Genomic DNA, 17,632 nt, shown 5'->3' with positions numbered 1-17,632 from the left:
CCATGCTGTTGTGTTAAATGCAGCCCCGCCCTCCAACAAAAAAGTTTAGCAGCTAAACTTTATTCTAATGAATCCGTCAGCAGGCACCTTTTAACCACAGAAGAGAAGCTGAAAATGGCAAAATATTGATTTATAGAACTATAGATTACAGTGAGGTTTACTAAAAATTCAAAACATTAAACTTTTGATTGTTTGCTTTTTTTACTTTATTTTAATTTTAAAAATGTCATGGACACGGCCACACGTGGCAAGCCGAGAGATCCGGCACGGTGACATGCGTTGCAGAAAAATGCCAGTGGACTTGTACCATCAGAGGCACACTGCTGCTGCTGCAGCTCAGCCAATCAGCTCTCTCTCCTGCCCTGCCTCTAAACCCATACAACACCCAGTGCCCCTCCCAAACTACCCCTCCCATTTTTTTAGCCTTTTTCAAATTTGAGCTGAGGGGGGAGTCAGCAAAAATAAATAAAAAATCAGGGGGTTAAGTGCCACTTTAAGGTTACTGCTGCAAGGCAGTAGGAGATGAGTTTACATAAACGGAAAGTGTGTGGAAAGTGAAGTGTGGATTTTTTACCAATTTAAGTATTTTAATAGCTAATGACGAAACAACCAGTGGTTATATATACAGTACCAGTCAAAACTTTGGACACACCTCTTTTCAATGTGTGAAGACAATATTAAAGCTATACACTAACACATGAGGAAATAAACCAGAATGTGTTTTGTACTTTAGTTTCTTCTAAGTAGCCACATTTTAATACCTTCGAGGACAGATCTGCACACTCTGTATTTTCTCAGTGTCTTCATGAGGAAGAGTCACATGAAATGGTTTTCTTAGCGTCTTGAAGAGTTTCTGGAGGGGCTGAACAATAGATTTAGATTTAGACAATAGAAATTGTTTTTTCTTCGCACTGTAAAGCCCCAGCTCATCTCAAATCACCATCTCAGTTGGGTTTAGTTCACGGGATTGTGCAGGACCAACACTTTGTTTTTACTATGGAATGGCATGTGTTCCTTAATTGTTTTTATGTCCTTAATATTCATCTACAATGTAGAAAATAAATTAAATAAAGAAATGAGGAAAAATATTTTACCTGGTACTGTACCTTGCAGTAGGTTGATGATACATTGGCCTTTGGCTATTTTTTCAACCTTTGGCTATTTTAGCATTAGCTATTAGCTAGCATTTTATTGTTATTCAGCAGCAACACATACACTGCAGTTTACTTTTTAGTTTACTTTTCAGACACAACCAAGGGTTTTTTACTGACTTCAGTAGACTGGAAGAAGCAGGACTACGCAATATTAGCAACAAAAAAAATTAGTTAAGAATATTGTATTATGGCTAAACCAGACAGTATTTAAAATAAGGAATTAATTTTATTTTATATATTAACGGCTTTCCCCTTGCATCTTTTTATTCCTATGCTGTAACCTGTTTATTTATAAACTTCATAAATTAATAATAAATGAACACATGTTGAGCACAAATGATGTCATCTTGTTGAGCTGTATTCAGTGAAATGGGGCCTGGCTGATGCTGCTGCTACTAAAGCAGCGCCTGGACAGCAGTGTGATTTCAGGGCGTTTTTCCTGTTACTCTGGCGCCACCCTCTGGCGACTCCTGTAAATTACACCCTGCAGATTTGTAACAGGCAAAAAAAACTCGGTAATTTTAAATATTTAATTATTCATATCTAAATATTTGATAGTGATGATGTAAGCACTGTAACCACATGATTTGGAGTCACAGACGAGTGAGTCGCTTCCCCACCTCCACCTCATCTGACCCACTTCTCTTTGTCTACTAGTCAGAGACTCAATGAGCATCAATAGGTAATGAGCTGCTCGCCAGCAGGTTACTATTGTACAGTACCACTGAACACAATGCACGCGGGCAGTCTAAAGTGGTGGGGTTATATATACGGCTTGCATTGGTTTTATTTTGTTTTATGCATTTCTCACTTAAAAAAATTGAGAAAGAATGTACAGTTAAGTAGAGTTAAGCATCCCACTTTATTAAACGTATTAGGTCCGTTTTTTAGACATGTATAAACACTATTCATAGGTTTTATTTTTTATATTGATGGAAAATCTTTGTTCATAATGCTGCACAGTCCAAGACTGGGCTTAATCCCTGTCTCAGAAACTGCCCTATGTAAACCAACAATTAAAAGTAAAGCTTAAAGGTGTAAGTGGCAGGTGCAGTGATGTCCACACCTGCTGATTGGCTTTAGAAACAATTGAAACGGCGTTAAAATCGTGCTTATGTTTATTGTGTTCAGAAAGCACAGCATTACGCAAATTACTTAAACTGTCCTATAACCTAAAACTCTTCCATCACTTATAATGATTAAAGCTGTACGAGCCGTGTGAAGCTGAGCTAAAGTACAAACTCCCAGGGAGGAGTAATCTTATAACGAAGGCAACACTGACATATATCCTGACAGTGCCTGACTGTCAGGCAAGTATCAACATCTCTTTGAGCCTCTTGCTAGCTATTGTGTCATCAACTATTAGCATTTTCATCTAGAATAACAAAAGCTAACTACATTACCAAACGAAGCTTACTGGACGTGACTGTGTGTCTGTCTTCCTGCCTCAGAATCCTGTCTTTCAGACACAGCCAAGGGTTTATCACTGACTTCAGTAGCCTGGAAGAAGCGCAACTACGCCATATTAACAAAAAGGAACGAAAAAAAACGGAGTAGTTTGGAATAGTTAAGAATAGTTCATTATGGCTAAACCAGACAGAGTTTAAATGTAGAATTAATAATATTTTTATATATATAGCCCTGGACAATTAAAAGACCACTTCAGTTTTTAGTTTCTGAATATGTTTGAGTAACTGAAGCTGAGCTGATGCGCATGGGTGTAGTAGTAGTAGTGGTATTGGTGACCATGTGCTCAGTAGATAGATTTAAAAATGATAAGGGTTGATAAAGGATGAGCCAAGTCTAATAGTAGCAGCTCTACTCTAATCTAATACTGATCAATTTAATAACCCAGGCATGATCAGTTGATCCCTGTGCACTAAAGTATATATAGCTATTTTTTGCTTGTAATAATAAGGTGGTCTCCAGAAAAGCAGGGACTTTAACCAGATGACTGTCAGATAGACAGCAGATAACGGTTCCCTGAGTTCCCAGAGAGCGGTTGTGATCCTGAGAATCCTGAGAGCTCCACTTAAGTCCCCCAATTGAGTGCCATTAATTGCAATTGTAGTTTATAGAGTTAATAAAAGTAAGCTTAATAAAGTACTGAGATTCATACATGCGTATTCTTCTCAGTGCATCTCATAATCATATTTTGTGCACATTACGCATAACGCTTACTTTTACGCGCAACTTGTGGAGCGCGCTGTTTCTCCTCACCTTCGCTTTTCTCCTCAGTAGATGTCTGGTGAATCCAAAGATGATATCCGAGTCCATGAAGAAGGTGCCCAGCTCGGCAAGGCTCCCGCTGCCTCCGGCCGGTCCGGACGGCTCCTCTGAAGGGTGCAAATCCATGATGAGAGCCCAGGTCACAGTTCCTCAGCCGGGTTTAGGTGTGTGTTTTGCTCCGTGGAGGCATTTCACATCTTATTACTCCTTTTCCTCACACATTCCCCATATCCCATAAGCCCATATGCAGGGTAGTATAGGAGCTCTGTTGTCCTCGCGCTCAGAACTCCGCGTGCGCACAGCTCTCGCTCTTCTTTAACATGCTTTATTTATTCCAGCGAGGACAAGAATCAGCCGCGTGCCCATCAAATCCAGGCGTAATCCGAGCGAGCGCTGAAAACACACACGCGCACACACAAGCTCACACACACGCGCGCACACATCCCTCATAAAGAATCCTTTCCTTACTGCTGTCCACACTGCTCCATCCATCCGCACACACACATGCCGCACACAGACTCGGTGACCGCCCCTAAACACTACTACCACTACCCCTCTCTCTCTCCCTCTCTCTTGCTCTTGCTCTGTCTGTCTGTCTCTCTCTCTCTCTCTCTCTCTCTCGCGCGCGCATCTTTAACTCTCAGTGCGCACAGGTGTCCCCCTAGACTAGGGATTCCCAAACTCCGCCCCCTCACCCACACATTACTACACAACCTGACGCTTTCCATCATCTAACACACTTCACACCTAAATAAACTTTTTTACTTGTTGTTTTCTGGGATAATGTTTTTCACCTAATGTTACCTTGTAAGAGAACTAACTAATAAGAACATTCATATAGATGCTGTGTACCTGCTATTGTATTGGCTGTATTATATATTGATCAAAATACTGTGCAGGACTATGGAAGCCTATTCCCGCCACCTAAAAAAATGTAAATATTCCAACACACTTTTTTATTTGTATTAGGTAAACTGCTATCTCATATAACTTCCATGACTGCAGTTGTAAATAAAAAAGGACCTAGGCATGCAGACTGCTTCTAGAAATAGCTCAAGTGAGCAGATACTTTTGGCAATATATTGTACAAGAAGTTAAACATGTATAATTGTGGATCTAAACAGCATCTTTTGCTGTCACGTCTGCAATTCATCACTGATGCATTCTTGTTTTTTTAGGGCACTTTAGCTATTCTTGGTAAATACTGCTGCGTCCCAACTGCATACTAATTACTTATACCATCTAGTTTTTGAGTATGACATATCTAGTATAGATAAAAGATAAAAGTTGAGTATACTCAAAGATGCACAATGTATAGTTAGAACTGATCACATTTGAGAGTCATTACAGTGGACACAATTATCCCTCAATAAAAAGATAAATGGAAAGAATGGAGGTGCTTACCTCTGGAATTATTGGACAGAATTTCCAAATCTGCATGATTAAGAATAGTATCTAGTATATACCTTAAAGTATTAGTGTGTACTATGCATTTGGGACACACCCAAGGTTCTTGATTGGACTGCAACTTGGCCGGCATGAGATGACATCAGACAAGAATACAAAGAGGCAAAAACACAGAAACCAGAGGGGGATTGACTTTGGGTAAATGTGCCCTATAAACACACAGACACACACACACTCACACAGAGCCTTGGCCGAAGCATGAACCCAGAGAAGTGCAAGCTGCTGGATTCTCAAAAGAAATAGCAGCTCCAGCTCACACTGATGCAATGCCTAACCCACATTGCTATGGTTTGGTCAGAAAATGATGATAACATTGTATTTTTCATTATTTCTGTTTTTATTCTGAGGTTCAGAAGGTTCATTCCCACCTTCAGCAGCATACCTCTGCTTACAGTATATAATGTTATACTCTGGACACTCAGACTGGACCCAGTGCGCTGTGTAAATTTCAGTATTATGATGTTGCACTGAGTCAGTGAGATGGTGTCCCCTGTAAGCTGAATACAGGACATTACTGTGGGACTTAATAAAAATCTTATCTGGTGTCCACAGAGGCCCTGGCTGGAGATAAGCAGGTGGCCATTAGTGCTTCAATAAACTCAGTCTGTGGCCTGATGGAGGCAGTGAGAGAAGGAGGGAGGAGGGACCATGAAGAACATTTGAGGATTGCTGCAGGAGGGGACTCTGTTTGGAACGTCATAAATATGTCACCTATATGCTTAACCAATACAGACCCCACACACAACCACACACACACCCAGACATCTGTCCATGTGTGTAATAATGAAAATAAAGTCCCAAATGTGTTATATATGTCCAAATATATATATATATATATATATATATATATATATATATATATATATATATATATATATATATATATATGTGTGTGTGTGAAAATGCTTTTAAAAATTACAGAAATCATTATTAAGGAACAAATTAGGTAACCATAGTTGGTTATAGAGAGGGGGCTCCAGTGCAGGTAAAAATGGAATTAGTTCTGATTGAATTTATACAGACTTTAATTTTCTGGAGTACAGAGAATGAAAATTTTATAAGGGTGTTGCTACTGACTCTACATTCTGTAAAGCACTTTGTTACTGTGCTATACAAATAAAGGACAAAGCCAGAAGGTAACATAGACATGGGAGCACCCTAAAACCAGTGGTATCCATCCGCATCCACATTAGATATGTCTTGACATAGCTTATATAAATCAATATATTACCTATATTACCATAGCATATATTACATAACATTTACATATAAGGTATTTAGCAGATGCTCTTATTCAGAGTGACTAACAAAACTGCTTTGTTGCTTTCTTCGAAATTATTTTTAGCTAGTGTGTAGAGAAATAAGAAAAAAGAATAAGAAAATTGCATCTAGTTTATATGTATCATTTATGTAATGGCAGTCTTGACTTCATTCCATATGTCTGTTTGTAATGATCTCTTTCTACAAATAGCTCTCTTATAAGAACAACACCAATTTTTGAATTGAAATGTTGAACAACATATACACACACACATTATTTTTTTCAGCTGATGGTGTAGGATGCACTGCAGTGATGAGGGGCTCACTCGTACACACTCATCTTTCAGGACCTGATGATAACACTCTGATGTAGAGGTGATTGAACAGTTTCTTGAGCACAATCTGGGCGTGTACTGTGTGGACAGGCAGCCTCACACGGACACGCTGATGATGCACCCAGGGGACAGCCACTCTGCATCTGCCACTCTGCTACCCTGCTGTACCCTGCTGCCCTCTGCATGGAGGCACATTGCTGCAGGCTCCTCATTAGGAGCTGAAGTATCTCCTCCTGGCTGGGTGGACACGCTGGGCCGGCGGGGGCCAACCAGGAGCAGTTAGTAAATATTGGCACTGTTTAGGAGCTTCACTGAGATCAAGCGGAGAGAAAGCCCTGTCTGACTGGGATAAAGCAGAGCTGGGATTGGATTGAGGGCTAATGAATAATTTATGGCGAGACAACGCAAATGTGAGTTGAGTGAAGGATTAGACATTTTTTGTATTTCTTCTCTGGAAAATCATTTGATGAAAAAAGACATGATAACTGCATGTGATTTTATGAAAAAAAATATGTTGAAGTAGAAAGCATATATCATCTGTTTTTAAGAGCTTTTAGCAATTTTAACAAAATTAACTTGATAAAAAAATAGAATTATATTCTGTAACTTTATACTTAAATGTACTCAAATGTTTGGACACACTCTTTCATTTAATGATTTTCGTTTTTCCTAACAATTAAGTGGATCTTACCTTTAGTGCTGTCAACTTGCAGTTAAGCGGTTTCTGAGGCTGGTAACTCTGATGGACTTATCTTGTGCAACAGAGGTAACTCTTGGTCTTCTTTTCTAGGAGCGTTCCTGATGAGAGCCAGTTTCATTATATCGTTTGATGGTCTTTGAGACTGCACTTGAAGATACTTTTAAATACTTTTGTTGATTTTTTTTTTTTCAGATTGACTGACCTTTTTCTTTACTTTAGTTGAGTAGTCCTTGCCTAATATGGTTTAGAACTTTATTTAATTACAGCTATTCACTCCACACCAACTCTACCTCTTCACAAATGTACAACTGATGCTCTCAAACACATTAAGATGCAAGAAATTCAAGTAATTATCTCTTGACAAATTCAGCATAGCTGTTAACTGAAAGCCAGCCTAGATGACTCTATCTTATAAAGCTGACTGAAAAAATCCATCCAAGATGTGCAAATCTAAGCAAGAGATGCTTACTTTAAAGAATCTAAAATATAAAACATATTCTGGTTACACTTTATTTAGTAAATATTATTTCTTGTCATAGTTTGTCAAATATGCCTGGTAACTGCAAGAAAATACTAAAAATAATGATTAAAAACAAACAGTAATATTCTGGCAGCAAAGGCACCAAAAAATGGCTGTAAAACAGTAATTATCTAGCAGGAGGAGTGCATAAAATGTTTGTAATAAAAATATGAATTTATTCTCAGGCAGAGGGAGCGACAGAAAATGTCTGTAAAATGTGATTATATTATTTTTACAGAGGTTTCCTTTATTTTTTACATGTATTTTAAAGTATTCTCAGTGTACATGTTTTTTTTATCAGATTCAGAGAGTGTTTTTCACTTTTCCTGTTTTAAAAGCTGTTAAAAATAAAATGGTTCAGATAATTATTTTTCTCAAAATTGACTCTTAATTTGTTTTTTAATGGGTCGTGGAGGACTGGATCCTGCCATTTCACATAAACAAGATGTTGTGTCTAGAGCAAATGTCTCTTTTCTTCTGCAAACTTATATGAAAAGTATAAAATATAAAGTATAAAGTGTTTTATTAGAGAATTGTAATAATGATAATAGTAATAGCAGGTCTTTAGAGGTGTGAAGACCCATAACCTTCAATAATGTGACACTTGCTGTTTTATTATGTGTTTCTCTGTGTGGGACAAAATCAATCTTATTTGAATTCCATCCCTTATTTACAATTCATGAGAGGTCTCAGTCTGCGGTGTCAGAGGGCCACATAATCCATCGGATTTGCTCACTAATGGCTCGATATTTGCACAAAGCGTGAGGATGTTTGGAGTGGGATGCTCCCCGCGCGCCTGCATCAGTCACCAGCTCTGCTAATGAGTTGGATCATTGTTCAGATCCACCACCCCCCCCCCCTCACCTCCCCCTCCCGCTTAATGAAAGTGATTTACTGTAATAACTGCTCCTATTGATTTGTGTGATTGTGTTGTTGTGTGATTGTCTCTTGTTATGAATTTGTGTAGTTTAAGTGAAGATCAGGAGCTTATTGTGGAGCGAACAGCGACTGAACTCGAGCAGAGGAGAGCAGAGCAGGTGAGGAGAAGCCGGAGGAACCGCCGCCTGATGAACCCCAGGGTGGAGGAGGAGGAGGAGGAGCTCTCAGCACCATGGAGAGCAACAGCGCCCCGGTACTACAGCCTTCAGTTACTCTCACACACACACACACACACTTCACTTCAACTCAACCTGAGAACAATCACACTCCTCTATAACACCAGGGGGCATTAGCGAGAGAGAGAGAGAGAGAGAGAGAGAGAGAGAGAGACAGAGAGAGACAGAGAGACTTTTGATTGTCCTTCATTATTTAAACCAATCAACACTCATCTACAGTAAAATAATAAATTAATCAACGATTAAAATAAGATGACCACAATCAGATAAAAAAACACATACAAAACTCAACAGCAAAGCAAAGCTCCTTCTCATCAACTGCGCACACTGCCTCATCCCATCACCACACAGATGTAAGAGCTGCTAAACTGCGCATACTTTTGTAACAATTAAAATAAAAACTTAAAATCTGAATCTGACCAGGATTCTTGAGAATGTCTGTATGACGTCACACTTAGCACTACCTGACTGACATAAATAGCCAACTTAGCCTGTCCAAGGATAAATATGAATAAGTTGACACTAGGACTCTTGACATTTTTAAAACCAAAGATAAAAGTCTGGGGTGTAAAAGTGATGTTAAAATACATAAAAACATCAAATAAAGGAAGCAGCCTAAAACAGTGCACACGAGCAGAAAGGGCACTGTGGTAAAATCTCAGGGTTTAAAACAAAAAAAAAGAGAGAGAGAGACAGATACAGAGAGACAGAGTATCAGAGAGAGCAGAAAAAGAGACAGAGAGGTTGACCGAACGAGAGAGAGAGACAGAGACACAAAGAGAGATAAATAAAGAATAAAACTGATGGAATTGTTTCTTATGTGTTTGTTATTGTTATTTTTGGTTGAAAAGCTTGGTAAAAATTGGTATATTTATAGCCATGCCGGTGACTCTACCTTGATTTCTGAAGCAAGGAAACAGAGAAAGGGTGAGTGGAGTGTAGGGAGATGAAAGAGAGAGAGATAGAGAACAAGAAAAGAGAGAGGGAAAAAGAGAGTGTTAGAGGTGGACTGAGGGAACAGAGTATGAGAGTGTGGGAGAGAAAGAGGAGAGATTCATAAGAAAGAGAGGGGACATTAGTGTGTTTGTGTGTGTGAAAGAGAGAGAGAGAGAGAGAGAGAGAGAGAGAGAGAGAGAGAGAGAGAGAGATGAAACAGAGAGGGGACAAGAGTGTGTGTTTGTGTGTGTGTGTTTGAGAGAGATTGTGAGAAATTGGAAGATTAGTGTATGGGAGTGTGAGGAGAAGATATTTTTTGAGAGTGGGAGAGAAAGAGAAATAGATCGGAGGAGAGAACTGAGTGAGAGAGAGAAAGAAAATAAAGAGAGAGAAATAAAACAGGAGAGAATTAGAGAGGAAGAGAAAGTAAGAAACAGAATGTAGGAGAGAATTTAGAGAGGGAATGAAATGAAGAACAGAGTGTATGAGAAAGAGAAAGAAGGAGATAAGAGAGAAAGAAACACATAGAGAGATGTGTGTGAGAAAAAATAGAGTGACATTAGATTTAAAATTTAATTTAGCTTTATTAATATGACAGTAATGATAACAATATTGCCAAAGCATTAAAACAATATCAACAACACATTACAATAGTATAACATAGTAAAGATAATATAAAGAGAATATATACAGAGAATAAAACAGAGAATTAAACAACAACAGTAACAAAACAAAGGTAGAAAATAAAACAATAAAAAAGGCAAATTTAAAAAGGTATATATATTAAATATATTCTGTATAAACCTACTTATATATAACAAAATATTGTACTATTTTTTTGTAATTACTGAATTAGCAGTAAGTATTACTAGATACTTTATCTATATACTGAATACATTAGATCAGCTCAAAAAAAAGAACAAGACCTCCCATGCATTAACACCCCCCTGACAACCCCCCACCTCCAATAATCTCGTAGAAGATGCATAAACAGTAATAAAGAGTAAGAGAGAAAGGGAGATAGAGAGAAAGAGAGAGAGATACAAATATACAAACATAAGCAAAACACACCCAAACATTTCTTACTGCAAATAATGACGTTTATTTCTAAAAAAAAATAAATTAGATCAATCAATTAACTATACACGTATCATTACCTTATTAATAATCAAGTCTAGTATCATTACATTCTCTAAATCCAGAAATTAACAGGTGAAATCACAGCCCTTCTTTCAGAAACAGACAGCAGATCTTCCCTCAGTCCCTCAGCGCCAGAGCACGTGTCCGCCTGATCAAGTGGTCCTAAACATTTCACAATTGTGAGAGAGAACTGTTGAACTGTTGAGAACCACTGCATCAGAGAGACCACCACAGTGCAGAGAGGGGTCGCCCCGCGTGTCGAGCTGAGCAGCGCGCGCTCTTACCCTCACAGTCCCAGCGTAGCGGCGTCCCGCCGACCCTCCACATCCACAGCGAGAACAGCAGCAGGAAGAGCGTCAGAAAGAGCGAGAGAGGCCGAGAGAGAACAGCGAGAGAGAGAGAACAGTGTTCCAGACTCTTCCTCGAGCAGAGACACACACTCTGTCCGGACTGCTCCGTGTTTTATACTGAGAGCTGAGGGCTGTTCACACAAGCCGTTTCATTCACAGCGGAATGAAGGCCCTGCAGGTCTGACCGGCTCTGCTGGAATCCACACTTCTACATCACTATACACTGATACACGGATACACTACTATACACCACTAAACACTGATACACCTCTATACACTACTATACACCACTATACACCACTACACACTGATACACCACTATACACTACTATACACCACTACACACTGATACACCACTATACACTTCTACATCACTATACACTGATACACGGATACACTACTATACACCACTAAACACTGATACACCACTATACACTACTATACACCACTATACACCACTACACACTGATACACCACTATACACTTCTACATCACTATACACTGATACACGGATACACTACTATACACCACTAAACACTGATACACCACTATACACTACTATACACCACTATACACCACTACACACTGATACACCACTATACACTTCTACATCACTATACACTGATACACGGATACACTACTATACACCACTAAACACTGATACACCACTATACACTACTATACACCACTATACACCACTACACACTGATACACCACTATACACTTCTACATCACTATACACTGATACACGGATACACTACTATACACCACTAAACACTGATACACCACTATACACTACTATACACCACTATACACCACTACACACTGATACACCACTATACACTTCTACATCACTATACACTGATACACGGATACACTACTATACACCACTAAACACTGATACACCACTATACACTACTATACACCACTATACACCACTACACACTGATACACCACTATACACTTCTACATCACTATACACTGATACACGGATACACTACTATACACCACTAAACACTGATACACCACTATACACTACTATACACCACTATACACCACTACACACTGATACACCACTATACACTTCTACATCACTATACACTGATACACGGATACACTACTATACACCACTAAACACTGATACACCACTATACACTACTATACACCACTATACACCACTACACACTGATACACCACTATACACTTCTACATCACTATACACTGATACACGGATACACTACTATACACCACTAAACACTGATACACCACTATACACTACTATACACCACTATACACCACTACACACTGATACACCACTATACACTTCTACATCACTATACACTGATACACGGATACACTACTATACACCACTAAACACTGATACACCTCTATACACTACTATACACCACTATACACCACTACACACTGATACACCACTATACACTTCTACATCACTATACTCTGATACACGGATACACTACTATACACCACTAAACACTGATACACCTCTATACACTACTATACACCACTATACACCACTACACACTGATACACCACTATACACTTCTACATCACTATACTCTGATACACGGATACACTACTATACACCACTAAACACTGATACACCACTATACACTACTATACACCACTATACACCACTACACACTGATACACCACTATACACTTCTACATCACTATACACTGATACACGGATACACTACTATACACCACTAAACACTGATACACCACTATACACCACTATACACCACTACACACTGATACACCACTATACACTTCTACATCACTATACACTGATACACGGATACACTACTATACACCACTAAACACTGATACACCACTATACACTACTATACACCACTATACACCACTAAACACTGATACACCACTATACACTACTATACACCACTATATACCACTACACACTGATACACCATTATACACTTCTACATCACTATACACTGATACACGGATACACTACTATACACCACTATACACCACTACACACTGATACACCACTATACACTTCTACATCACTATACACTGATACACGGATACACTACTATACACCACTAAACACTGATACACCACTATACACTACTATACACCACTATACACCACTACACACTGATACACCACTATACACTTCTACATCACTATACACTGATACACGGATACACTACTATACACCACTAAACACTGATACACCACTATACACTACTATACACCACTATACACTTCTACATCACTATACACTGATACACTACTAATATACACTGATTTACCACTACACTAATAAACTACTACTCAAATACACTACTATACACTGATTTAACACTACACTATTAAACTACTACTCAAATACACTACTATACACTGATTTACCACTACACTATTAAACTACTACTCAAATACACTACTTTACACTGATTTAACACTACACTATTAAACTACTACTCAAATACACTACTATACACTGATTTACCACTACACTATTAAACTACTACTCAAATACACTACTAAATCTATATAAAAATCTCACATAAGTGCTCCAGAATCTTACTTTAGTACCCTTGATTTGAAAATAAAGAGGATTCTTGCCCCTATTATGTTTAAAGCTTCTATAGCTTTGGAATTACAGATTATGAGATCTTTGGAACTAAATGCGTTTTTTAAAAGCTATTTTCTTCTTATGACCCGCATGTATAGATTGGTATAAAACTAGTCAAATGGGTTTAATATGCTGTAATGATAAGTTCCACATTTAAAAACTATATAAATTCACAATAAGTAATGAATAAAACACATTAATGGCAACATTAGGCAACAATACGCATCAAATATTCAGAACCCATGCACCCCAATGTACTGTTTCATTGCGTTCTCCACATCACAACAGTTCTTTAGTTTTTATTTAAAATGAAAAAGTCTGGTATGTTTAAATGAGACAAAGATAACAGTGATGATGAAATGTTTATTTTCATCTTTGTGTGTTTAACATTAAACAGCCAAATACAGAATACAGAAACATAGAGAAATATATCTCTTATACATACACATCAATATCCTCTAGCTTTATGAGGGAAAAAAATAAAATAAGAGTCAATGTCTGCAGCTTTGTGCTTTCATTTGGTTTTCTTCTGGAATTCTAGAACAATTGCAAATAATAAAAGGTAAACAAGTCTAAAGAGTCTAAAGGCATCTAAAGAATAAAGGCAGTGAATATTTGACAAAATTGAATATGAAGTCTGAATGAAGTCTGATACACTGTAATGTGAAGAATAAGGATAAGTTTAAATGCAATCAGACCGATATACCGTACTTTATCCCCATTTACATAAACCATTTAAACCCACACTGCTGACATCTTAATATAATAAAATGTACCTTTCATACAGACATTTAAACAGATAAAACATTGTGATATTACCCTTTATAACTTTTATATCCACATATTATAAACATGTATTTTGTGCTTTATGTGAGACATAAAACAAGTCACTTACATTTTGGCTAAAGATGATAAAAACTGTCTAGTAACAGAACAGATGATAGGAAAAAAATGAACAAATAAATTACCTGAGTAAAGTTATTTTGTATGGTTGCACTTGTTTTTTTTAATTCCAGCATTTTTGCAGGTCAGTATGAATTAACAGTGAATTATTATTAGAGGAATATTAAGGAAATATTTAACTTTACAACATGGGTGTCACGTACAAAGATGGAGGGGACGGACATAAACGCAGATAACAAACAAGATAAACAAAAGCAAAACAGAAAGCAAACATAGGGAGGGAAACGTAAAAACAAATAAACAAGACAAAGCAAACTATACTACAAAGACAAGACTAAAGATAAGACTAGATGGATTTAACAAAACTAGGAAAACAAGAAACAGAAGCATGAAAACACAAACCTGACTGGGATTACACAAAGCAAACAAAGAGTTTACAAAAATACTATGCTTAACAAAAATACAAATACACAAACTACACATGGAGCACACAGACAAACAAAAGACGCAACGAGGAACACTGAAACAAAGAGGCTTAAATACACAAAGAGGGTGAGGAACACCTGGACCTGGTAACAAGGGGGCAGGGTAAAAACAACTAATGACATGGTGGGGCTAGGGTGGAGACAGGACAAAAACAAAACAGGGCTATGTGCTTAAAGAGCTCATGGCTAGGAACACAAGACAGAAGAACAGAGGACAGACATGGGCTGTGGTGTGACAATAGGAATATGAATAAAATTGACAAGAACATATAATATAATATATATATATATATATATATAACATAGTGATATTGCTAAATACATTCTGTGGCAGTAGACATTAGCTGATGGTAAGTTAGCTGTAGCCAGAAACTTAAAGGCCCATGTTGGCCAGCTGTAACCATCTAGTGCAAATCACATTTGCCACAAAAATATCCCATATTTATACCAGAACTACAATAACCAACAAATCAATACAACAGTGTGAACTGGATCAGTTCACCAAGATGAGGTGTCATAACCTGAAAACACCTTCTAAACATATAAATATTGCATCGTTCTTTGTGTGGACATCATTAAAATTACACTTTAGTGCTATTACATACTGATTTGATGTCAGTAGAGCAGAGCGTACATTTATAAACTATTCTCTACCATCAACATCGCAATACATTCACATTTACATTTGTGTGCTTAGCACTACCATGGACAGCCTGAAGGCAAGATAAATGAAATGGCTTTTTTAAATTAAAAGCACTCAAATTAAAATGATGCGTAAATTGGGTACACAAAAGAGAACAGTTAAAGCTAAAACTGCAAAATCAAAAAATGGAAGGACGGAAATAGCAGGAAGTATCTGGTGTAGCAGGATTGTCTTCTTATGATTTCTCTGGACGAGCAGTGAACTCGATGAACTCACCATTCTAGGAAAAAGAATAAGGCAAGTTAGATAAAAATAGCAGATAAATGTGAATGTATTTGGCATCATTTACTGCTATTTGCATAGCTTACTAATATTAATCTCAAAAAATGGGAAGGGCATTTAAAAACAAAGTGACCATAAATCACTATATATATTATTCTGCTATTTTCAATGTTTGTTATTTGGGGGATGTTTATGTAAGTTGGTCTGTGTGGAAGTTATAAACTCACAAAAGGTACATAACAAAGGTGCATGGGTTTTTACTCCAACATACTCCAGGTTTAAGAATCCAAAATCAGGTTGAACAAGACTGGTGCAAAATGGAAGCATATTCCAGTTAGATCACATCCCTTCCAGCTCTCATATCCTCACATCTTCGATACCGTTCACATTATATTTGTCAAACCCAGTAGTTTTGTCCACAGTCAGAATTTGAACATAATTCCCGGTACATTTTAAATTTAAAGTAATATGTAACCCTGGTTTTCATGCATCTTGGCATGTTCTCCTCCACCAGTCTTACACACTGCTTTTGGATAACTTTATGCCTTTACTCCTGGTGCAAAAATTCAAGCAGTTCAGCTTGGTTTGATGGCTTGTGATCATCAATCTTCCTCTTGATTATATTCCAGAGGTTTTCAATTTGCTAAAAAGTAAATAAACTCTCTCTTGGTCTCTCCCTTTTTAGAGCTGTATACCCAACTACTACTACAGGGGAAATGCCCCACAAGCAAAGTTAGATTTGCATGGGAAAGAGAGTTGAGACAAATGTTTCAAGATGCTTGGTGGAAAAAAGCTGTATATGATGTTAATTATCTTTCCTCTGGTGCTTATGTTAATTTTATACAGTTCAAAAACAAGGTTTTGCATAGAATACATTTACGTAAAACAAGATTATCTAAATATATTTATCCAGATTTTTGATCAGTCATCTGGTCACAACTGAAACAGTGATGGAAGTCAACACACACGTAAAATAACAAGCAAGCAACACCATAACTAAAGTGTAACACAGACACTGATCATGTTGTGTTCAGAGTGTGCAAAGCCAATACAGTCCATTCTAGCCACCGTTACAGCCCCAATCAGGGATTTCACTATAGGCCACTTTTGGTTTTGTGTTGACACAAAAAGATGAAACTTAAAAAGCTTTGTTTTTCTGATTCACAAATAGAGAAGCAATAGCAGTTTTTCAGATCCCTGATTGTTGCTTTAAATGCAGTACCAGTTATAACACCAGACACAAACCAAACCACAATGTACCTCTTCATTTTCATCAAAAACTGGCTGCAAAGTAAAGAATAGTCATTGATAAGCAGGAAAACACAAAGAACAGTAGATAACAGCACATGCCACAACACCTGGACATGAGTGGACACCAGCATATAAGATTTAAGGAATTCACACACATACACACACACACACACACAATTAGGCAAATACATGTCACTCTTAACACTTTAAGTGAAAAAAGAGAGGTAATCTCC

At 37.6% G+C, this 17,632-nt stretch overlaps 2 protein-coding genes across 6 annotated transcripts in view; both read right to left on the bottom strand.

Moving 5' to 3' along the window:
* kif26ab (kinesin family member 26Ab) overlaps positions 1–3,908 on the bottom strand; it is a 109,245-nt gene extending 105,337 nt beyond the window's left edge. Inside the window, exon 1 of the mRNA XM_015607021.3 lies at positions 3,375–3,908. Coding sequence (XP_015462507.3) covers positions 3,375–3,509 — 135 coding nt within the window. The 5' untranslated portion in view covers positions 3,510–3,908. The remainder of the gene's footprint in view (positions 1–3,374) is intronic.
* Positions 3,909–14,184: 10,276 nt separating this feature from the next.
* The window catches only part of aspg (asparaginase homolog (S. cerevisiae)), a 35,374-nt gene continuing 31,926 nt past the window's right edge, over positions 14,185–17,632 (bottom strand). For 3 of the 5 annotated variants that reach the window (XM_022672940.2, XM_022672941.2, XM_007253789.4), the window contains 2 exons: positions 17,409–17,432; positions 14,185–16,146 (listed from right to left, as the gene is read on the bottom strand). In XM_022672940.2, the coding sequence (XP_022528661.2) occupies positions 16,102–16,146; positions 17,409–17,432 (69 nt within the window). In that variant the 3' untranslated portion in view covers positions 14,185–16,101. The remainder of the gene's footprint in view (positions 16,147–17,408; positions 17,433–17,632) is intronic. The other 2 variants (XM_022672942.2, XM_007253791.4) reach the window with 1 other exon arrangement.

The sequence above is a fragment of the Astyanax mexicanus genome, chromosome 14 (genome assembly GCF_023375975.1).
Source record: "Astyanax mexicanus isolate ESR-SI-001 chromosome 14, AstMex3_surface, whole genome shotgun sequence".
In the NCBI taxonomy this organism is placed as follows: Eukaryota; Metazoa; Chordata; class Actinopteri; order Characiformes; family Acestrorhamphidae; genus Astyanax; species Astyanax mexicanus.
The sequence above is the reverse complement of the archived record's forward strand: the minus strand, read 5'-3'. Positions and strand labels throughout refer to the sequence as shown.